Source organism: Phyllostomus hastatus, unplaced genomic scaffold, assembly GCF_019186645.2.
Source record: "Phyllostomus hastatus isolate PE091 unplaced genomic scaffold, TTU_PhHast_1.1 phas_scaffold_46, whole genome shotgun sequence".
Taxonomy (NCBI): domain Eukaryota; kingdom Metazoa; phylum Chordata; class Mammalia; order Chiroptera; family Phyllostomidae; genus Phyllostomus; species Phyllostomus hastatus.
Window position 1 is genome coordinate 6275581 of NW_025334032.1, and position 24522 is coordinate 6300102.

Genomic DNA, 24522 nt, shown 5'->3' on the forward strand with positions numbered 1-24522 from the left:
AAGTAATGGTTTTGCCTTGAACAGCTAGTTATTATTTTAGTTATCAACTTAATTAGTTTATTTTGAAATTCTTGCAACTCACTAGTTTAGACTATAAAATGTTGTTATGTTTCTGTTATATAATGCTGTGCTGGGTTCTATAAAGTGGGTCTATTTTTGAATTCTATTCATGTGTCCAGTGTACTTTTTTCCCTACAGCTATTGAGAAGTCTTCTAAAGTAAAACAGAACCTTATAATGAATTTGGTTCTTTAAACTTTCATAATATGTGTTTTATAAAAGACAACAGGACATAATTATATAGCTGATTATATTTAATATATGCTTTCATATACATTTTTCCATGAGTAAGATCAGGAATGTCAAATCATCTCTAGAGTGACATAAATTCAAACCCTATCTCTACCATTTAGGATAGGTATATTTCTCAATTTACTGCTCATTCATTCATTCATTCATTCATTTTATATTTATTTGCCTAGTACATGGTATGTACTTTCTGGGCATTAGACATAGATAAAATTAAATCATTCACTTAGCTTTTAATATTATTTTCTCATCTAACAGGGATGTGGCAATAGTGTTGCTATAAAGCCCTTGGTGCATAGTAGGTTCACCTCTGAAAACTTAAAGTGATAAAATGCTTTCTCACATGAAATTTGTTTCTACCAATAATAGAAGGGCTTTACAGTTGTCCTTTTCTTATTATATTTATGCTATAGAATCTTGTTTCTCACAAAACCATAATTTGGTTTTAAAAATATATTTCTAAACTATCTAATAAGGTCTTTATTTAGTGTCTCATTTATTTTACAAAGGTTAGATGCTTATTTTAGTAATGATTTGTCATTAAAATTATGTCAAAATGTCTTAAACTGTTGTTGAAACTGTAAACAAACTCATACCATACACAGAGCTAATTATGGATACCATCTGTTTATTTTTACAAAGTTTTTTTTTAAGACCATGGCATTGTCTCCTTATGATAAGCTTCAAGATTATTATAATAACTAAGTCCTGTCCTTCATTTAGTGTAGTTAGAGAGGGAAGGCATTTCGTTTGTCCACTGACCTTTTCCCGTGTCAGAATGTATGAAATACAACATGTCATGAAAAAGGAGCTATTGTGAAATGCATTTAGAACATGTTTAATTTCTATGAGAAAAGAAATTATATCAAAGCAGCAGGTGTGGCCAGTTTTATTTAAATTTTTCAAATTTATTCAAGGCTTTAGGTGAGAGACAGATTATCTGTTCTAGTGCCATAAGTGGTTTATTTTAGCTTAGTTAAAGTTAGGAACTTGTAAGCCATCAATCAAATTTAAAATGATGTGTATTACTGTTAGTATCCCTATATGCCAGTGCATGTTTTTGTACATGTGTATCCCATGTGTTCATGTGGAAGGCCAGGGATTCCCATGACAGCATCATCCACAGTAGTTATCAGCAATTTGCTGAGAGAGCAGAGTGATTTCACTGGCTCAGTTTTGCTATTGTGCACACTAAGCACTCCCCATGTAAATCTGGAGGGAAAACAACCTGCAGGATCCATCTGCTCCTTTCTGCTACACTGCACTGATGTAAGAGTACGCTAATCTGGTTGCTTGTCAGGACAGGTTAGTGAAAGCATGCAAGCGGGTGAGGCATAGGCTAGACTAGTGCTTTGGAAAACTGCAGCTGCCTCTATAGATGCCGTGCTAAGTGTCGCAGAATATGTTTATTATTAGCCACATTGAGGACTTCAGTTAAATGTGTAATTTTTAGTTATGAATTAGTTACAAATTGTGAAGTGTTAAACATTGCTGGACCACATCTGATTAGAAACTGGGAAAAGTAATACAGATAGTTTGCAAATACTTTTTAGGTATAAGTTTTTCTTATGCTTTGTACTGTATTATATTTATTCTTTAATTTTATTTCGTACTTTTTTAGTCAAATATGATTAGATGTTAATAATTAGCCTTATTTTATTTAGAAATTGTTGAAATTGTTCTTGCTTATTTCCATTTATTTACCTATTCTTACACCTATTGACTGGCAGATCTTGGCCTTGCAGGTTGAGCATCCTGTCACAGAATGCATTACTGGTCTGGACCTAGTCCAAGAAATGATCCGTGTTGCCAAGGGTTACCCTCTCAGACACACACAAGCTGATATTCCCATCAACGGCTGGGCAGTTGAGTGTCGGGTTTATGCTGAGGTAAATGAATGATGTTGGGAGGAAGAATGGTGGTTGTATCTGAGTCTTGAGACCCCAGGTACAGTTAAACAACAAGGTGAAGTTAGGGTTTTATAATCTGTGTCAAGTATTTGATTATGTAATCCAGAATTGAACCAGAAAATAAGGTTAGATAATTTTAACATAATTCAAAATAACTTTACAGGATTGAGTTTACTTAATTTGTGTGTGTGTATGTGTGTTCCGGATGGAGAAATAGCTACTGATCAGTTTAAGGGGCCACAAAGCATTATTCTTGTGCTTCAGTGGACAATGGTTTTTGTTTTGTTTGGATTGTGTTTGTTTCCTTGTTTCCTTGTTTCAAACCACACTTGAAGTAAACAGAAGCATTGTTTCCATATTTTTAAAAGCCTGACCTGAGTATATAACAGATGTTATTTCAATATTTACTTAAATTTTTCAAACAGTTTTTTTCTAGAAAGTTTATTTCTTATGATTACATGAAAGTAACAGTTGAAATTTAAATTGCCAATTACTTAATAAAACTTTCATTCATAATTTTAATTATGGGTTTTACTCATAAACTCAGTTCAGTATATTACATTTACATTATTTCATAAATATGACTATATAAATCAGATAATAAAGCAGTCAACATCTGAAATTCCTTTTTTCACATGATTAAAACTAGAATACAAGGAAACATTTATACTGTTTTTTTACTTTTAGACATTGAAGCCCACCTGTCGAGATAAAAAATAAATGAACGGTATCTGTGTTTAAGAATACTGAAAGTTGTTTGAAGTGTTGTTTAAGGATCTTGAGAAATATGTTTGGCTTGTTCATACTTTTTATTGTATTTGAAGTGTTATTCTTTTCTTATTATTATGACACTGAACTTATGTAATTTTTTCCTGATTATCTAAGGTATTTACAAATTGAGCATATTTGTACTACCATGTGGAAAGCTGTTTTTCAGGTCTTAATTTGAAGAACAAAATTCTCAAATTTTACCACATGTAAGCTGTTTTGAGAGTAAGAAAAACAAATATCTTTGGTGCACTACATTTGTTGTTCTTATCTTGAGTGTATTTTGATGTAGTGCCTAAGTTATTTTGCTTTTGCCCAAAGCATTCTATAAGAAGATTTATAAAAAGTTGGAATGTTACCAATTTCAGTAAAATATGATCAAGGGTAGGCTCAATTCTGCTCACAATTCCATTTGATTTTTAAATACAGTTCTAGGTTATATAAAGTGAGTATAATACAATAATATTCTGAAATCTGTGATTTGATAAGTACGGTGGGTTGAAAAATAGACCTATAAATGCTTCTTTCTTTATTTTTTTTTAAGATTTTATTTATTTTTAGAGAGGGAAGGGAGGGAGAAAGAGAGAGAGAGAGAGAAACATCGAAGTGTGGTTGCTGGGGGCCGTGACCTGCAACCCTGGCATGTACTCTGACTGGGAATCGAACCTGTGATGGTTTGGTTCACAGCTCACGCTCAATCCACTGAGCTATGCCAGCCAGGGCTTAAGTGCTTCTTTATTGTATAAATATTTAACCTTGTGCTGATTTATATTTCAAAGGCTGTGCTTCCTTTCCTTTGAATTTTCAGGACCCTTACAAGTCTTTTGGTTTACCATCTATTGGGAGATTGTCTCAGTACCAAGAACCAGTACATCTACCTGGTGTAAGTCATTATGCTATAATACCAAATGAGGGGTAAAAATTCTGATTTATGTCATACTTTTATGTTAAAGCATGTCAACACCAAAAGGTATAAATTGAAGAACAAGTGAAATTTGTAGAGAATCACAATTTTTTGTTTTTTTAATATTTTGTACTTTATAATGTGCAGTAAGTCAGAATCCACTTGGTGGAGAGTCTGGCAACATCTGACTTCTGAATCTAAATAAATGTTGGTTTACAATGTTCCCAATTCTTTCAAAAGTTGTAAATAAACAGAGCATGGAATCCTAAGAATGGGAAATGACTTTTCTGTGTTACAATTTAACTGTTTAATAAATCTAATCCAGTTTTCCTTTATTAGTCAGTTGTCAAGAAATTCAAGCACAAAATCAGCTTGTTAATTGAAATGGATTAATGAAACAAGCTACCTCATTGTGTTAAGTGTCATAGACATTGAGTACATATTATTTATAAAAAAAGTGATCAGTGTCCATTTATGGAGTAAAGTGGACAGTGATCACTATTCCATAGTTCTTTTTTATTTAACAGCTCTTCAAATCATTTTTGTTGCATAAAAAGAACAAAGGACATACCCTTTCTTTTCATCAAGGTAATAAGTGCATATATATATATGTATATATATATGTATGACGTTAGCTAGAGGATGACAAGGCTGTACCATCTGTGAATATGATTATTTAGTTTGATTACTGGCATGAAGATGGTAAAAGATTACAGGAGGAATTCTAAATTTGAAGATGTTATTGGATATGTGATTTATTTCACTTTTTTAAATTGTTTTTGCCCATGTGCTTTCTAAAGGGACTTGACCCTTTCTAGGATTGGAGACTCCATGCTGTGTTCAAAGCCAGAAGGCAGAAAAAAAATTGTAAAGATTTAACAGGCATTATGTGATGTTGAATAGCAGATGAGAAAACAAGTATCATAGGGACACATCTAAACATTTTTTAATCAAACAAAAAGCATTAAATAAGAATTCATAATGATTACTCTAGTTGTTAGAAGTTTTCACCATGTTGTAATAGCTAGCAGAATGTCAAACATTTTGCCCTCACAAGTTTTTGCAATTTGCAATTTTCAAACGTGAAACCTGTTGAAAGTACAAGTGATAATGGACAACTATACCCCCTACAGTCTTTGTCCCTCCAAATCTTTCTTCAATTAATGCTGCTGCAGGAGTTTTATGTAATAACATTTGTGTTTGTGAGCCATCCATAGAAAGAAAAAACAATTAAAATGCCTTAAATGTTCTGCATACTGCTGTTATTTGCTTGTGTGAATGTTGCATGTCAGCTAAATGGACCAAGGAATAGATAAAGCGATTGGGTTCAGGAGAGTGCACACTAAGCTTTGTCTATCATTATTGCTGGGAGCAATCAAATTGATGTCAGCAGGACAGTAGATGCGTTGACAGCTGTAATTATGTATCTCCATGGTGATCACTTTTGGCCTGTCATGGAGGCCCGTGAGTCCCTTGCCTTGGAAGCATTTAATCAGATTGGGCTGTCACTTGTCAGGTAGACATGGTGGGTTGGGAGTTGTGCTGAGAGGGAGAGGTGAACTGAGAATTAAGGGTAGGAGACAGCTTATAGTTTCACAGAGTCCACTGTTGGTACACAAGAAAGACATTTAAATTATGCCAGAGGTTTCTGAGCAATGGCTTAAGACTCTCATCATAGGTGCTTGGATGTTTTCCTCCTTGTCTTCTTAAACTAAATCGGTCATTTTTAACATAGGAATTCCTTTGTGTCTCTTACCATTTTGGTCACAAGAATACACACTTCAGAGTTAACTTATGCTTTGTACTTTTCATATGCTTCTTTAAGCCTAAAATTTATTTCTGTAGCAAACATGAGGGCTTTATTTTTATCTTTGGCCACCATATTTTGTAAATATGTTATTTTCAGACTGAAATTTTGTTCTTCTCAGATATTTGTGAATAACTTTATTTGACTGTGTTCCTAAAGCTTTTAATACAAAAGCTACATATATTTTTTGTATAGCCTTTTTTTCACTTGCAGGAATGGAGACTTGATTTTCATTGTTAAATATTTTAAAAAGCTGATTACTATTTGAAACAATGTATAAATTATAAATTATAAGTGGGATTTTTCTTGTTATACTTTTAAATTAGAAATGTTGATTTGCTTATACAGAGATATGTGTTGATTATTTATAATACATCTTGATTTTAACCTATACATTGTTGAATGAAAATGACATCCTCTGTAATCGTAATTTTAATAAATAACAAAAACATAGTTATATCTGGTAGCTCTAGGTAACCTAACTCTTGGGATGCTGTTATTCAAGGTAACTAAAATTTTAAATTATGAACTACAGGAGAATGTAATAAATATTCTTTATTGTCTGTGATTTAACCTGTGGGTTGGACATTAAAGTTTCACATTGACTTTATATCACTTTATAGAGTAAATAATGGAATATATTAAAAGATAAAAGTTCTAGAACTTGTATCAATCTCAACTTTAAGTACAGCTTTAGCAAGCATGCTATTTAAATAATATGTAGGGGTAAAATGAGCTCTTAAACATTTTGTCACTAAAATTAAGAAATTGTAAGCTCAGAGCTGTCTTTTCTGTTATATAACTTGAATACCAGATACCATTTTGTGGCTATTTAAATGTGGGAGAAGATAGATTATTATTTTATTGCTTTCAAAGCTGTCCCATTAATTCTTTTCTAGTTTTTGTAGACACTGTGAGTTCTATAGAACCTCAGTTTATGTCCTAAAGTATGTTTTCAGAAAATAGAAGGCCAAGGATATTTTTTAAGTGCACTGAATGACTTTCATTTAAAATTAAGACTTTCCTATATGAATGTGAGTGCAAATACAAATCTCTCTATTTTGTGTTTACAAATACCAAAATAAAAGCATTCTGGGTTAGTTATAATATTATCTTCTAAAACCTTACCAAGAAAATAATAAGAGTATGACTTTTTAAAGAGAATTAAACTATGCTTTATCTTTTTAATGTCACCATAATAAAGCCATCATCATATCCTCATGTGGATGTCCTAGACAAGAGGTTCTACATGCGGTCCCTTGGCAATTTCCTAAATTAAAATATTAAAGGCCTAACAGCCGCTGAATTGACCTTTTCCTGCCTTGCTGCAGACAGATGAGCTGCTGTTTATTAGAAAGGCTTCTTCCCACAGGTGAGGAGCTGTGTGAGCTTCTGCTTTTTTCTTCTCACCCCTTTACAATGTTGGGAATCAAAGTCCTGCTGTTCTAGCAGCTTCAATTAAATTCTTCCATTTTCAAGACGCCTAGGACATGCTTGATGGTCTTAAGTAGTATTTGGATTAGCTTTTAAATACTTCATATTCCAAAATTTAGGCACAATAACTTAATAACTATTTCATCCTCAGCAACTGCTCATTTAAAGAGTTTTACATGGCTAGCCTCTGTGCCTTATTTCTTGTATCAAACTGGGAAATGAAAATAAGAATCAGCAACATACTAACTAACTTGTTGGCTGGTTAAGAGCAATCAGACTCTTCAAAAGAATTTTTGAACTGGTGCCATTTCCCCCCCCCCCCCATTAAAATAGTAAAATCAGAACTCTAATTGGGGCTGTGTCCTTACAAAGCAAATCCTTGAAAAAAGCTGTGTAAACATTCAAGTTTCAGGGGCTAACAGTAACAGAAAAAAATCTTTTACAGTTGAGAGGGTGAGGCAAAAAAGGAAAGTGTTACGGATATGAAAGCTCCAAGACCAGCTTACCTACAGAGCTGATGAGCGGAGCTCATGAGTACAGCTTGACTGGGGTCCTCAGTGGAACTCTCAGAAGGGTACAGTGGGGAATGATTAGAAGGGGCATCATTCATGCTATGCTTCAGGTAGAGACACCATCAAAAAGCTACAAATGTATTGCAGGATACTGATGTATAAATGCTGCTCTTTTTTTTTCCTGTTTTTTAGTTTCTTCATTTAATGGGAAAACAAAAATATTTTGGACAGCATATTTATAGACCAAGATATTTTTGTCTCTATATATTTCTAGATTGTTGCTCTATTTTCTAGAAGCTAAATGTTGAGATTGAAATTATTCATCTGTTCCATGGATATTAATTTTTTCTTAGAAAAACATCTATGTGTACAATATGAAGTTCCTTTCATTTTTTTTCTGTCTTCCAGGTCCGGGTTGACAGTGGCATCCAACCAGGAAGTGACATTAGCATTTATTATGATCCAATGATTTCCAAAGTTAGTTCTATTTCTTAATGGTTTCTTTCAGTTTTCTTCTGAAAAGGCAATGGACCTGTTTAATTAAAAAGTTTGAAGTTGGTCCTTTATTTGATTCATGTGCTAAAATTAAACAAGTATATACACTGATGGAAGAATGGAAGCAGAATAGAGTTTAAGAGAGACATTTCAACATCATGTTAGTTTGCAACACTCCCTCCTCCCCTATCAAATCAAATCAAACTACTAAGCTCCCCCCTCCCCCGCCCCACGACAAACTTACTTAACCAATGACACCAACCCAGTCTATTGCAGTGAGAAGGGGTTATAGTGTTTTTTGGGGGGGCATTCCTGAAAATTGACTGTGATAAAACTAATGAATGGCAGTTGATGTCAAAGAGTTTGGTTGATAGTCTACATTTGTTAAAGTACTTTTTATGTTTTTTCTTCAAATTTTATAAATCACTAATTATATAGATTTGACATAATGAAATTTTATATGAGTATAGGGTGTCTTTTTGCCTAGTAGTCTTTGAAATTTGACTTTCCTGAATACATTAACAACTCTACTCAAACCTTTAGATTTTTAAAAATCTTTAGGATTTTAAGATCTTAGAAAATGTAAAATTCTGACTGTCATAGTTAAAATTGTGGGTTTTATTTAGGAAATTCTATTTTCTCTGAAGTTTTATACTTGTATTTAAGGATGATTTTTTTATTAAAAATCTTATTTCTTAAGATGGTGTCTCCCCCATTTTGGGGGGCTGTGCTTTTAAGTAGTTTCAGTACTATTCAGTAGATTCAGTAAATCACTTTTTATTTTTATTTTTTTATTTATCTTTACACTTGTTAAAATGAGCTTTAGGTATTTTATTTGTTAGAGAAACACTATTTAATAAAAATACATAAAATAGTATAAATTGATTTAAATAGATAATGGTTTCATTCTTAGATGAATACATATCTGTTCAGAAACAGTCCTGAAAATTAATTTTCAAACTAATTAAAGTAATAAAATGTACTAAATGTATTACATAAATGTATTAAATGCACCGAAATGCAAGCTACAAATTGACTAATTTTATAACCAGAAAAATCTTTCATGAATATTTAAGGTATTATTTTACTATTAATATGTATAGATACATGTAAATAAGCCCAAAATCATATAGAACAGTAAGTTTTTTTTAGCGTCTATGGTATGTTATTTGTAAATGTTAGCTATTCAGGGTGTCAAACCTGAAACCACAGAGAAATCGGAAATGAGAAAACATCTTGTCTAATTTTTCACTAGCCCAGATGTTTCATTTTCATATCTTTCCATTTATATTTTTTATGCTTATTTTTGTTTATCTCAAATAGCTCTTTACTGTGATAGTGAAAAATAGGAGAAAAGTCTGAAGTAGCTTGATTCTAATATTTATTTACACAGAAAATCTTAATTGACATACTTAATATAAACCAACCCACTGTGAAGTTTGAAAGATTTTATGGGAAATCTGTCATGAAAAACTTAAATTTTAATAGGATAAATTTTTTGATAGATGGTATATGTACTCTATAAATCTTTTTGTTTGCTTGCTTTTAGCTAATCACATATGGTTCTAATAGAACTGAAGCACTGAAGAGAATGGAAGATGCACTAGACAATTATGTTATTCGAGGTAAAAATAAACATTTGAGATCCTTTTATTCATCAGTTCTAGAAGATAACTTGAAAATTTACTAATTAGGGAATTTGATACAATATTTACTTTCTATATGTTTAAGTGGAATAAGAAAAGCTTGAATTAATTAAACTGACATACTAGTTTAGAATAGCTATTTTATTTTCTTTAGCAGTCTTATATATCTTAAATCATGTTTTATTAAATAACTTAATTTATGACCTTTTCTAGATGAACATTTAGTATTTTATAGGTATACATTACATGTAAAATAGTTCTTTACTCTGAAGACTGCCAGTGCACTTTGAGAGCAGATTTGTTACAGTATTGTCTTTTTATTTTAGGTATGAAACTTGAAAATGTATGGAGATATAAAATATATAGTGGCTTATAGTTGACTAATGAGAGTAGAAGGAAGAGCTCTTTGCTTTATGAATCAGAACAAATATAGAATATTTTCTAGAAAAGACAGTTTTGTGACCTCATTTATATAGAGGATAGTTCTAATACTTGACAAAATGTGATTCTGTCAGCCTTTGGGGTAGTGATAACTAATTTAGGAACAGCCATTATATTTAGATAATTAAAACAAAGTTATACTTATTACCCTTAAGGAGTAAATTGCATTCTAAATGTTATTAGCAACTTTTCATTCATAATAAAAGGATCACTTTACTTTAGCCCAATGTAAACTATCCTCAACTTCAAAATGATGGACTTTAATATCAAATTTAAAGTGTAAAATACAGATTTACTTTGAATTATGAAACTCATGTAGGAAAGACCACATATAAACATATTGAAAGCCCATTTTAGGTCATTCTCAGTACTGTGTGCTGGATTATAAGCTTTCATTGCACCCTGGTGTGCTTCTCCAAAGCATTTACCATAACTGTAATTAATGAATTAGTTGTGTAATTACTGTACTTTTAGGACTATAAGATGCACCAGACCATAAGACACATGCAGGTTTTAGAGGAGGAAAATAGGAAAAAAAATTTTGAAGCAAAAAATGTGGTAAAATATTTAATAACATAAATAACATAGGCTGCCGCCATCCCCCAACCCGCCTCACAGCGAGCCAGGCAAGCTACATTCAGACTATAAGACACACTCCCCTTCTTCTCAAATTTGAGGGAAAATGTGTCTTATAGTCTGAAAAATACGGTAACTGCTAAATGTTGGATTGTCTCATAAGAATATTAGGTACACTAGGGCAGTGATGGTGACTATCTTATTTACTTGTGTATTTAAAGTGCTTAGCAGTGCCTGACACATGGTAGGTGATTAATATTTGCTGAATGAATTAAAGAAAGATTGAGTAGTAACAATGCCTATTTCAAAGAGTTTCTAGTAAACTTGGTGTGAAAATACATAAAGATAAGTATTGTATAAATAAGTAGATGTCTTAATAGTGGAGTGAAAAAGGAGAGTGAGGATTCTAAGGTGGGGAGGGTATGTTTTTCCTCACCTCCTCCTTTTGGTCCTTTGAAAGTAACATGAGTACTGATTTAAGACTCATAAGTGGCAGCATTTTTAAAGAGATTAGTAACTTACTATGGAGCTGAAGTAAAAGGGATAGCACACTCAGGAGTGTGACTTGCTATTGTCTTATGGAAAAACAATCTGACATTAGATGTTAAAATAAAAATACATACTCTTTGACCTAGCTGTTCAGTTTTGAATGTTTCAGCATACATCTTAAGGGTAGATTGTGTTCCAACAAAGCCACAATACCACTATCACACCAAAGGAAATTAAAAGGAATCTCATAATATCATCTAATGTATTCTCTGTATTCAAGTTGTCACCAAAGTGTCTTTTTAAATCTTTTTTAACCCCATGCACAGTCTAGTCAGAGCTTACACATATTTTTTTGTTATGTATTGTTATGGTCTTTGCCCTCTTTATATTTTGTATCATTAATATTTTAGAAGAGTCAGGGAAGTTTTCTTATAGAATATCTTACATCTAGGCTGGAGTTCCAGTAATGTTCCAGTGAATGCACTTGGGAAATGAACTGGAAAGTGGGGGTTATAGTTGAATGTGATTTATTTTGAATTGGTGATTTATTTTGAATTGGTGATTTTGAATGTGGTACAGTTATTGAACACTAGATAATTTTTTGGTGTGACTATGGGACTAGGTAACTAAAGCTGAAGACTAGTTTATTTGGAATGAGACCCTAGAACCTGAGTGCTGGGATCATCCACACAGGGTGACATGAGTTAGGATTAGAAGGAAGGTCATGAATTGGTAACCTAAATTCTATTGTGAATATTGGGTTGTGGCAAGGATGTTGACAGATGGCAGAATTGAAGAAGATTTTATGACAAGATAAAGTAAACCTTAAGAAAATAATTTTTTCCAAGGATTAGAATAGGTAATATTTTGGAAGAGGCAGTAGATCACAAGGAAGTATATTAGGGTTGCTGGAGAAGTGAGGTTCTTGAGGGCACTGAGGCCTCCAGGTGAGGCAAGGGGGTACATGGAATGTTCTATGAAGATAATGAAACAATAGACTTGACTGATGATGGAGCAGGAATCTCAAAAGATGTTGTGGAATGGCTTGGAAAAGAGAGAAGAGGTGCTCTGCAATGTTGGGGATAGTTGGGTCAGCTGAGGTTCCAAGGATGAGGGATGGTCAGAGAAGCTTGTACTTCTGGTGATGAGTGCAGAGTCCCAGCAATACCCTGGAAGAAGGTGAGCACTTGGGGTCAGAGGTATTCTGAGGGGACTGGGTCTGTATACTTCATCAAAATAACTTCTAAACCTATTTACTTTTCTTTGGCCCTGCTATCCTGTGCTACCACTGCCTATATTGTGGACTAGCAAATACTTTCCTCAATGGGTTCTCTGTAACTACTCTTTATATGCATCAATCCATCCTCCAGTATGGACTGAATAAACTTTTTAAAGTATAGACCCAATCAATTATCACTTCCCTGCTAAAAACCCTTTAGTTTCTTCCCATTTCTTTCGCAGCCCCATTTCCTTCACTTTGACGGTATAGTTCATTTACATCACTTTTGCTCGTGCCTCTTTTTTCCTACTTCATTATTGCTATCCTCTCTCCACCTGAGGACCTTCATAGTTAGGCTATTGTGTAAATGGCTGTAACAAAGATAATAAAAGATACAGTGACCTAACAGAGATATAGTTTAATTTCTCTTCCATGTAATAATCCAGAAAAGATGTTGTCAGGGAATGTTAAGGTGACTCTAGCATTCACAGCAAATGGTTTTCATTTTGAGGTCCAAAGTGGCTACTTCCATGCCCATTATTGGGCCTCAGTAGGAAGGTAGCAGGGGCAAAGAAGGTCATGTTCACTTTTTTTTTAATTCAGTGCATAACTTAGAAGACATCCTCTATTTTTGTTCCCGTGCTATTGGTGTTTAGACATATGGTCAAACTTAGCTGTTAGGAAGCTGAGAAATGTAGCTGATATTAAGTGGTCGTATGTTAAGCTAAAGAGTAGAATTTCTTTTATTAAGGGAAGGAAGGGAGATAGATATTGGTGGACAACTAGGGAATATATCATGCTTCTGCTCATCTGTGGGAAAAAAAAAACACCTACACAAGGTCAGCACTAATAAGATGGGATACCTATAGGGAGTGTAAGGAGAATCTGGTGGGAATGATTGGGAAACATGAAACAAAATATATGGCATGAAGGGAAGAGACTTGTTTGATGATATATGTTTGTAAAATTCTGACTTTTAGATCTATAGTAATATTTCAAAATAAGTAAAATCATTAATATTCTAGGGGAAAAACTCAAAATGGAATGCAGACAGAAATAAATGGACAGGAGTCTGTAAATAATATACTCATGCTGAAGGAGAGAAAAAAGCTAACCTTAGTTTTAACAATATTTTGACTGATACTTAAGCTAAAGACAAAATATAAACAAACATTAAATTCTAGCATTAGGTTTGTTTTTCCTAGTTCATAAGTTATCAGTTCTGAAACCAGTTTATATATATTCTGGGATTGAGGAAAAAAGAAAGAAAGATAGATAGATAGGTGTGTATATATGTATATATATTTTTTTGGATAAGAGGAGAGAAGTTTCTCAATATCAGAGAAGGGAGTTACAGATGTGGGAATGGATAAAGGTAGAATGAACCCTATGGTGTTGAAATGAAATTGGAGGTATTAGTATGAATTCTTAATTCTTACACAGATTGAAAAATAAATATATATGTTATGGGGTGTATGTGTGTTTGTACATGTGCATATATGTGCACATATATAAACATATTTGCCAGCTCAGGGTTTCTCAGCTTTCTCACTATTGACATCTTGGAGTAAACAATTATTTGTTGTGAAGGGCCTGTTGTGTGCAAGGTAGGATATTTATCAATGTCCTTGGCTATTACCCACACTAAATGACAATAGCATCTCCTCAGTTGTATGTCCTGGGGAGCAATCACCCTTAAGTGAGAACCATTGCCCTGCTTAGAGGTCATAGAAGCATTGACACCCATAGCAATGAGCAAACCAAGCACCTAGGTTTTGTTTTCTAAACGTCATTCTCTGATTTCAGGAAGATTAAAAAATGAACCTGAAATATCTTGTATAAGAAAGTGAGTGTGCAAAAATGATATGTCAAAAAGATACAGGAGCCAGCTTTAAGAGGCTCCCCTGGCCACTTAGGGAAAACTTCAGCAAGAAAATACATAATGCTAGCAATTCATTAAGATCCATAGAATAAAATAAGGGTCTATGAATTCTTACTCATGTATATGTGTAAGAAAGATAATTGAGGGAGGAGGCACAGCTCTTCCTTATGGTACATTTTTAACTAATAAGTATAGAAAAATCACCACTTGGCAAGCACCAAATTGTTTAGGTAAAAATCATCAGTGATGGATGCTAAAATTGATGAGTGAAAATCTGTTAAGTATAGTGGGAAAATAGTACCTTTAAAATGGAAAAACCTAACAACTTACCCAAATGATCAAAATTAACATAATTGGTAATGGGACAGATCAACAACATGTACTTCTTGATATAAACTGAAAGGAAAGACATCATTCCTGTGACATTCTTTTCAAAAATGTATAATGTGAATATAATCAGGAGAAAACATCAGACAAACCAAACTGAAAGACAGGATACAAAATAAATGGCTTGCAGTCTTAAAAAGTGTCAAGGTCAAGAAACACAAAGAAAAGTGGATTAACTAATGTAGATCAAAGGAAACTAAGGACACATGACAATTAAATGCAATGTGTCATCCTGGATTAGTTCCTGGACCAAGAAAAATTGTTTTTTCTTTTGTAGTAAAGGTCATAAATGGGACAACTGCTGACATTTGAATAAGGCCCATAGATTAGATAATGATACTGTTATCAATGTTAATTTTCTGGTTTGGTCATTGTACTGTGATTACATAAGAGAATTACTTTGGTTTTAGGAAATGTACACTCAAGTATTTAGATGTTAAGTGCATCACGTCTGCAACTTACCCTAAATATTTAAGGAAAAAAATGTGCGTAGAAAGAGAGGGAGGAAAAGAAAATGAATGATAAAACAAATAAATATGATAAGATGTTAACATTTGTAGAATCTGGGAAAAGGATATATAGTAATTCTTTGTATCCTACTTTTTGTGAGGTTCCTACAATTTTGATTTTATTTCAAAATAAAATGTTTTAAGAATAGGTGAAGAGGAGCATATAGCCTCCTCTCTCCAAAGCTAACATATAAGGAATAAAAACAGGCATTTGTGATTTTTACATATATATCACTCATGTGACTAATTCAAAAGGATAGAGAAGTTTAAAAAATATGTCATAAAGGACAGAAAAGGAAGTACAGTTTACTCCCTAGTTTGATAACTGTTTAGTTGTTTAAGTATGTTTTTTCCCCTGAGTTGTTTATGAGCTTTTGTTAAAGTAAAGAATCTTTAGAGCAAAAATATAATTTAGTTAGAGTTAATTTCTGTGTTCCCATGAACAGTGGCTTTTGGCCTCTGTTTGATCCTGGTGGTGTGCGGAGCTAATGTCTGGCCAGTGTTTTGGAAGCAGCAGGCAGTCAGCAGAAAGCTGCACCTAGGGGTCCTCTCTTCTGTGGGCCAGTCATGATTTCTCACACAGATGGGGCTTCATGAACTCTGGCAGAGGTCGGTCCTCAATTCATAGTCTAAAATTCAGAGTCATAATTTTTACAAGTATGTGATTACTACTGTTTTTAAAATTATAAACTAAGTCTCAGAAAGTACCTCTACTTGCTAATTGTTTGAACAAGGATCAGTTTAAACAGTATTGTCTTTTCTGGGACATAGAAAGAAAGTAAGCTAAGTACAAAATGGTGAATTTCAAATATGTAGGATATCTTTGAACAGTTCAATGATTTTTTCCATGTACCTTATCTTTTGAGCTTTTAAGCATAAAATACTTTTTTTTTGATTACTGCTGTTTGGCTAACGGTTTTGGGAGCAGTTGAGTCACCTAGATTTTGATGGTCTGACATTAGATATTATTTTACCTTATAGTCATTAGGAAAGAAAAACATAATGATTTGATTTTGTATAGTAAAATGTAATATTATATTCTGAGAACATTAAAGAGAAAATGCTTTTGTGTATTAATTTTACTCCTGAAACAGCATTTATCAAGATAAAAGTATATATTTTCATGCTGCATTTACTCCTGAAGTAGAAAGATTTTTAAAAGTCCTGTTGCTTTATTTTTGTGATTGAGTGGCTCTGTTCTTTGATATCCAAAATGTATATTAATATTTGCTTTTAATTCTTTTGAGTTATGTTCTCTAAAATCAGTGCTTTTTCAACTTTGAATATGAATAAAAACACAACATACCATTTATCTTATAAAACTGCATACATTTTAATTTTTTGAATGTCTTCAGCGGGCATCAGAAAATACTCTTGTTTTGGTTCAATGTATCATTAACTATTTCTGAAAGTTGTGTTGTATTTTACTGAAGACAGAGTCTGATGCCGACCATTTTGGCATTAGTCATACAGAGAGTAAGAAAATTTACACCAGTGAGGGCTGTAACAAGAAAGCCAGTAAAGTTAAATATGAAGTGTATAAAATAAACGGTATTATTTGTATTTAACTGGAGGAGGTAAGGATAAAAATTCTGAGTTAGATTGCCTTTCTAAGTTATTTACTATTTATGCAAAAAAGCTTATAAGTAGAAACATTCAGAATTGTTAATTTGCATGTAAGGACACCTTTTTTTGGGAAATAAAATTAAAGCTGTACCTTGATCTAACCTTCATCCTTTCCTGTAAATTATACATGAATAATTTTTGTTTTTCATTTGTCTGTTTCTCACTGTCCATGTCCATTCTTCTGTAGGTACTTTCTAATTTGACTTCTATTCTGAACTCATCATGTAGGCATCATCAAGCATCTCAAGCATCTCACAAAAATCTCAAATTAAACTTGCCCCAAACTTTTCCTCTCAACCTGTTCTTCTTTTTGTAAAGGGCATATTCTGTTACGTCAAGCCAGAAGTTTAGGTGTGCTTAACTCATCTCCCCGCTTCTCAGAAGCCACTATGTAACCAAGTCCTTTCTACTTCCTAAATCTCTTTCAAGTCCACCTACTTTTCTCATGTATTGTCCACACCCTAGCTGTGGGCCACATGAGGCTTTGCCATCATTCAACAAATCTCCTGCAATTGTCTGCTAGTTGTTTTTCCCATCTTCTGTCTTGCCCCTCCCCAACCCCTTTTTCAGTAGCAAGTTGAATGATTCCTGGAATGTACATATCTAGTCATATCTACTCTATTTAAACCATTCTGGTTGATCTCAAGGTAAAGTAAAATCTTTGCATTTCTATCAGACCCTGAGTACCCCTGTTTGAGTTTTCAGGCACACTGTTCTCTCTTTTGCCTGTATCCTTTGGCTACGGTGTCCTTTCAGCCTCAACCTAGAAATACCTGGTGGTATCCATTTGCTTGTTACAGTGGTAAAAATTCTTCCATAATTTAAAGTCTCCCTAATATTACCCATGTTTGTGTCCTTCTGCATCTTTATTTTCTTCCCAGCTGGAATTTTAGTGTAACTCAAAAATACTTCTCTTTTCCTGGAAAATCATACCAGTCATTGACTGTGCATATATACTTCTCTAGCAGGCTATCACCATTTACTTTTTTAAAAATATATTTTATTGATTATGCTGTTACAGTTGTTCCATTTCCTCCCTTTATTCCTCTCTTCGCTGCACACCCCCTCCCACCCTTTAGTTTATGTCCATGGGTCATACATATAGTATTCTTAACCTCCCCCTGTCTATTTTCTTCCTACAACTTTTGCTGTAGCTTTCCGCCCATTTTCCCCTCCCCTTCTCCACTGGTAACCCTTCAAGTGATCTCCATTTCTGTGATTCTGTTCCTGTTCTCCTTGTTTGCTTAGGTGTTTTTTTTTTAAGGTTTGGTTGTTGATAGTTGTGAGTTTTTTGTCATTTTACTGTTCATAATTTTGATCTTCTTCTTTTGTTGCTGTGTTGTGGCACTGTATGTGGGGGAGGTGTCTGAGAGGGAACAAAGCCACTTGTTCAGCTCTCTGCTGGCTTTCAGTCACTTCTGCTGCCACCCACACACAAATTGGACACTTCTGGTATTGATTCCCATGTGGGTGGTTTTATGTATGTTCTAGGACCCTGTGGGTCTCTCCAATGAAGTCCCCTGTGAGGTTGGGAGTTTCTCTTGCAGCCTCAACCCCCACAAGTTTTTTCAGGCAGAGGTTTTGAGGCTTTATTTTTCTCCACTGGAATGCTGGGTTGTGCAGTCTGTCTCTATCTTGCTCCCCAGTGGTTCCTCCTGATCTATCTGCATGTGAATGTGGGACCAACCACTCCTCCAGACACCCCTTTGCCACAAGCTCCCTCTGCCCCAGCTGCTTGTCTCCGCCCCCCCTACCAGTCTGGATGAATGTTTCTTCTTTAACTCCTTGGTTGTCAGACTTCCATATAGTTTGATTTTCTGTCAGTTCTGGTTGCTTTTTGTTTTTAAATTTGTTGTTGTCCTTCTTTTGGTTGTGCGAGGAAGCATAGTGTATCTACCTATGCCTCCATTTTGGCTGGAAGCCCACACTATTTTCTTTTTCAAAGGACTTTAGTTTTGTCTTTGTAAAATATACATTAAAGGGATTCATTTCCCTTTTATGGCCTGACTTCTTTCATGGAAACTTTTATCTTAAATTCTTGCCTACCTATTTTGTCTTTCAAAGCATCTTAGCATATTTCTTTTAATTACTCTTCATTTGGAAAATGTCACATTTTGCAATGATTTCTTAGGTATATTGGTTTCATTGGAAGTTTCTTATACCTTCCCATAGGTAAATATATAATTACAAACTTTTTAGAAACATTAGTTATTGAATATTGGCCAAGTCATTACCCACAGAGCAAGGTCAGGATAACTATATTTCTCCTGGGCATGTGTTATAAAATACATTTATTAGGTTAATTGTCTGTATGTGATAACTTCTTCCATGGATTATTTGTAGCTAAAGGAATAATACTAATATTTGAATTTTGGGGCTTTGTCTAAATGTTTTCAGGTAGTTTAAAGACATTAAAAATTGGGTTTTATAAAACTTTAGGCACATGGTATCTTCTGAGTTAGGAACAGAGATGCTCAGAATTTTTCATATGATTGCTAGTATGATCTATTAAAAGAGATGCATAGAAAAATGCCCAGAAGGACATAAGAACCTAAGAACCTAAGAACCTAAGAACCTAAGTTCTTAACCTTGTCTGGCTTAGAGATAAGAATTTGTAGTGTAAATTTATGTCCTTCTTCCCCATGCATATACATTATGGTATAGGGTAACCTTCTGTAACAAAGATTCTTAAATACAGTGGTATAAATAAGTTAGAAATTCATTTGCTTCTCATGTACCACTCTGGGTAGTTTATGCTGGTGGGGCAAGTTAGTATCTTGTGGTCATTCCGGTAGACACACACATAGGCACATACTCATCTTGCTTGCTCTGCTTCATCTGCCTTAGCAATATGAGTTCCATATCAAAAGTTCATAGGAAAAGTGAAGGAAAGAAAGTCTAAGCAAGCCATTCTTTTTTTCAAGTGAGGCCAGAGCTGGATACATCACTTTATCTTTCAGTCTTTTGTCTGGGAATTAGTTGATCATATCTAGCTATATAAGTTAGATAGGAAAGTAGAGCCTGTATGTAGGTCATCTTTTCTTCAACCATGACTCTATAACTATAGAAAATGTAAAAATCAGATTTTAGGAGAAACCAGTTTGTCACAATATACTTATGTATTTAAAATTTTTAATATGTATTACTATTTAAAGTTATATTATACTAAATTTTAGATTATTCAGTTTCTCTTGACCATAGTTTTATTTTTAAAGTCACCTTTTCCTTTGTATTCTTTTTCTTTTTTCTTCTAAAGGTTTTATTTATTTATTTTTAGAGAGGGGTCAGGGAGAGAGCAAGAGAGGGAGAGAAGCATCAATGTGTGGTTGCCTCTTCCATGCCCCCAACTGGGGACTCAACCTCCAACCCAGGCATCTGCCCTGACTGGGAATCAAACTGGCAGCCCTTTGGTTCTCTCAGGCTGGCACTCAATCCACTGAGCCCCACCAGTCAGAGTTCCATATAATTTTTTTAATCTATCACTGGTTACTGAAATCTCCCCAAAAGCAGATTTTATAGTATTTGCTTTTATTTTTTCCTGTGATGTCTTAGTGTGGCATGATTGGTAGCCATAGAATAAATGTTGAGAGATGTAGATTAACTTTCTCAGAATATCAACAGTGTTAAAACCTCATAGCAAATGTTGGCAAACTTTTTTTGGTAGAGGGCCAGAGACGAAATGCTCAGATTTTGTGGATCACATAGTCTCCATTGCAACTATTCAACTCTATTGCTGTAGCATAAAAACAACCATATGTAAACACTGCTGTATTCAAATAAAACTTTATGTACAAAAATTGATGGTAGATCGATTTATCCTGCAGGTCATAGTTTGCTGAGGCATTGCATTATAGGATGGATACACCCCCTAGATCATGGTGTCAAACTCATTTTCACTGGGGGCCACATCAGCCTTGCAGTTGCCTTCAAAGGGCCGAATGTAATTTTAGGACTGTATAAATGTAACTGCTTCTTAACAGTTAGTGAGAGCTTGGTGCTTCCACAAGGTAGAAACAAGGTGAAGGGCTGGATTTGGCTCACAGGCCTTGTGTTTGCCACCTGTGCTCTAGATAGAAATAGGCATCAACTTAGATTTGTGAAGCTGTATTCTTACAGAATATTAAATTAAAAGATAGGTAGGTAGGTCACTGCTTGGGCTTAGGATGTAGTACAACTTCTCTAATGTTTATTAATTACATATTAACTTCTGGTCTATATTTATTCTCAGATGAATGGATAATAATGAGCACAATGATAATAATGCAGCTTCTTGAGTGGAAGACATTGCATTAAGCATTACCCCATTTATAGCTCATGACAGTCATACAAATTAGGTTCTGTTATCACAATTTTACAAATGAGGAAACTAAAACTTGGAGAGCTTACATAACTTCATCAAGGTGAAAGTAGAACTTAGTACTTGAACTTGGTACTTGAACTTGAGAGGCTGACTTGATAATTGCAAAAGTGAGGGTTCTATAAGACTTGAGTAGCAAGATAAGAATAAGTCTCTCTAGGTTTGTTTCATAACATAATAGTACAGATTAGAACTATACAGAAGTGGGCTAAAGAAGTTGGAAGGAATTAACAAACTTCTCTGTTTTGCATCAACTTCAGCTCTTTTATGTTCCATACACCCTGCTCTTCATATGAAAGCCTTCTTTCCCTGAAAATTTTTACTATCTTTTTACTTTACCTTTTATTCCTACTTAATTTGACCAAGATCAAATACTTCCTTCATGAAGTCTTTCTATATCATAGAACTCTCCCAATATCATTCATCTCCCTCTTGCTGTAGTTTTGTATTTGAACTTGGCTTTATAGTATATATGTACTAGGCTTAGTTTTCTTAGAAGATTAAAAACTTTTCTCCTTCTCTTCCTCCTTCCTGTTCTTCCTTCTCTTCCCCTTCCCTTGATATATAATAAACTTCTCATATATACACTTGTGAAATCACCACAATCAAGATAGTGAACATTTCTTTAACTTCCTAAACTTTCCTCATGCCCTTTGCAATCCACCTCTCCAACCTGTTCCAATGCAACCACATGATCTGCTTTCTGTCACTAAGCTGTTTTGCATTTTCTGAAATGTTATATTAATGGGTTCATTGTGTTTGCATTATTGTTAGTCTTCTTTAATTCATAATAATTTTGAGATTCATCTTTGTACATATTAGTGATTCACTTCTTTGTAATATATTTTATTGATTATGCTATTACAGTTTTCCCTTTTCCCCCCCTTTAGTTCCCTCCATCCTGCAAACGCCCTCCCACCCACATTCCCCTCCTTTAGTTCATGTCCACGGGTCATATATAGATAAGTTATTTGGCTTCTATATTTCCTATACGATTCTTAACCTTCCCCTGTCTATATTCTATCTACCATTTATGCTACTTATTCTCTGTACCCTTTCCACCTCTCCCCACCCACTCCCTCACTGATAACACTCCATGTAATCTCCATTTCTATGATTTTGTTCCTGTTCTAGTTGTTTGCTTAGTCTCTTTTGGTTTTGCTTTAGGTGTGGTTGTTAATAATTGTGAGTTTGCTGTCCTTTTACTATACATGTTTTTTTTATCTTCTTTTTCTTAGATAAGTCCCTTTAACATTTCATATAATAAGGGCTTGATGGTGATGAACTCCTTTAACTTGACCTTATCTGGGAAGCACTTTATCTGCCCTTCCATTCTAAATGATAGCTTTGCTGGATAGAGCAATCTTGGATGTAGGACCTTGCCTTTTAGGACTTGGAATACTTCTTCCCAGCCCCTTCTTGCCTGTAAGGTTTCTTTTGAGAAATCAGCTGACAATCTTATGGAAACTACTTTGTAGATAACTCTCTCTTTTCCTCTTGTTTCTTTTAGGATTTTCTTTTTAACTTTAATCTTGGGTAACTTAATGATGATGTGCCTTGGTGTGTTCCTCCTTGAGTCCAACTTCTTTGGAACTCTTTGAACTTCTTGGACTTCCTGTAAGTCTATGTCTTTTGTCAGGTTGGGGAAATTCTCCTTCATTAGATTTTCTTTTTTTTTTAATATTTATTTATTTTTAGAGAGGGAAGGGAGGGAGAAAGAGAGAGAGAGAAACATCAGTGTGGGGTTGCTGGGGGTCATGGCCTGCAACCCAGGCATGTACCCTGACTGGTAATCAAACCTGCAACACTTTGGTTCGCAGCCCGTGCTCAATCCACTGAGCTACGCCAGCCAGGGCTTATATTTTCAAATAAGTTTTTAATTTCTTGCTCTTCCTCCTCTCCTTCTGGCACCCCTATGATTCAGTCATTGGAACATGTAAAGATGTCCTGGGGGTTCCTAAGCTTCTTCTCATTTTTTTTTTTTGAATTCTTGTTCCTTCATTCTGTTCTGATTGAATGTTTCTTTCTTCTGGTCCATACTGTTGATTTGAGTCCTGGTTTCCTTCCTGTCACTGTTGGCTCCCTGTACATTTTCCTTTATTTCACTTAGGATAGCCTGCATTTTTTTCATCAAATTTGTGACCATATTCAACCAATTCTGTGAGCATTCTGACTACCAATGTTTTGAACTGTGTATCTGATAGGTTGGCTATCTCCATCGCTTAGGTGTATTTTTTCTGGAACTTTGATCTGTTCTATCATTTGTTCCATTTTATATTTTTTGTCTCCATGCACCTGTTATGTAGTAAAGGGTAGAACCTTAGATGTTTATCATGGTGAGGCAACCCATGTTGCTGCATCATGGCAATGTATGTGGATGAGGGGTTCGAGAGGGAACAATGCCACTTGCTCTGCTCTCTGCTGGTTTTCAGTCACTTCCCCACTACACACAATCAAATTGGGCCCTTCTGGTGCTGATTCCTGGGTGAATAGGCTTGTGTACATTCTAGGACCCTGTTGGTCTCTCCAATGAGCTCTCCTGTGAGCCTGGGAGTTTTTCCTTTTGCCTCCACCCCCACAGATTTTTTCAGTCAGAGGTTTGAGGCTTTATTTCCCTGAGCTGGAACTCTGGGTTGTGTGGTCTGTGTAACTCCCCAGTTGTTCCTCCCAGTTTATCTGCACATGAATGTGGGACTGCCTATTCCACAATCCACTGCCCTGCAGAGTCCTCCAGCAGCTGCCTTGCCATGTGTCCTCTCCACTCGGCTGCCCATCTCTGCCCCTCCTACCGGTCTAGAAGAATGTTTATACTTTAACTCCTTGGTTGTCAGACTTCCATAGAGTTAGATTTTCTGTCAGTTCTGGTTGTTTTTTGTTTTTAAATTTGTTGTTGTCCTTTTTTGGATGTGAAAAGAGGCACAGTGTGTCTACCTACTCCTTTATCTTGGCCAAAAGTCTGATTCATTTGTTTTTATTGCTATGTAGAATTCCATTGTATGGACAGACCACATTTTTAAAATTCACTCACCTGTTGATGGACATTTAGATAATTTCCAATTTTTGACTGTTGCAAATAAAATTATTAGCCTTTGTGCCTGTGTTTCTATATGGTATGTTTTTATTGTTGAGCTGAGTAAATACTTGAGAGTGAATGGTCTAAATCACATGGGGAGTAAATGTTTAACTTTTTAAGAAACTACCAAACAGTTTCAATGTGGATGTACCAATTTATATTCCCATCCCAGGATGTGA

At 34.5% G+C, this 24522-nt stretch overlaps 1 protein-coding gene across 3 annotated transcripts in view; it reads left to right on the forward strand.

The window, feature by feature from the left end:
- PCCA (propionyl-CoA carboxylase subunit alpha) overlaps positions 1-24522 on the forward strand; it is a 458728-nt gene that overhangs the window by 242108 nt on the left and 192098 nt on the right. For 2 of the 3 annotated variants that reach the window (XM_045821758.1, XM_045821760.1), the window contains exons 13-16: positions 2039-2197; positions 3795-3869; positions 8052-8120; positions 9688-9763. In XM_045821758.1, the coding sequence (XP_045677714.1) occupies positions 2039-2197; positions 3795-3869; positions 8052-8120; positions 9688-9763 (379 nt within the window). The remainder of the gene's footprint in view (positions 1-2038; positions 2198-3794; positions 3870-8051; positions 8121-9687; positions 9764-24522) is intronic. The other variant, XM_045821759.1, reaches the window with a different exon arrangement.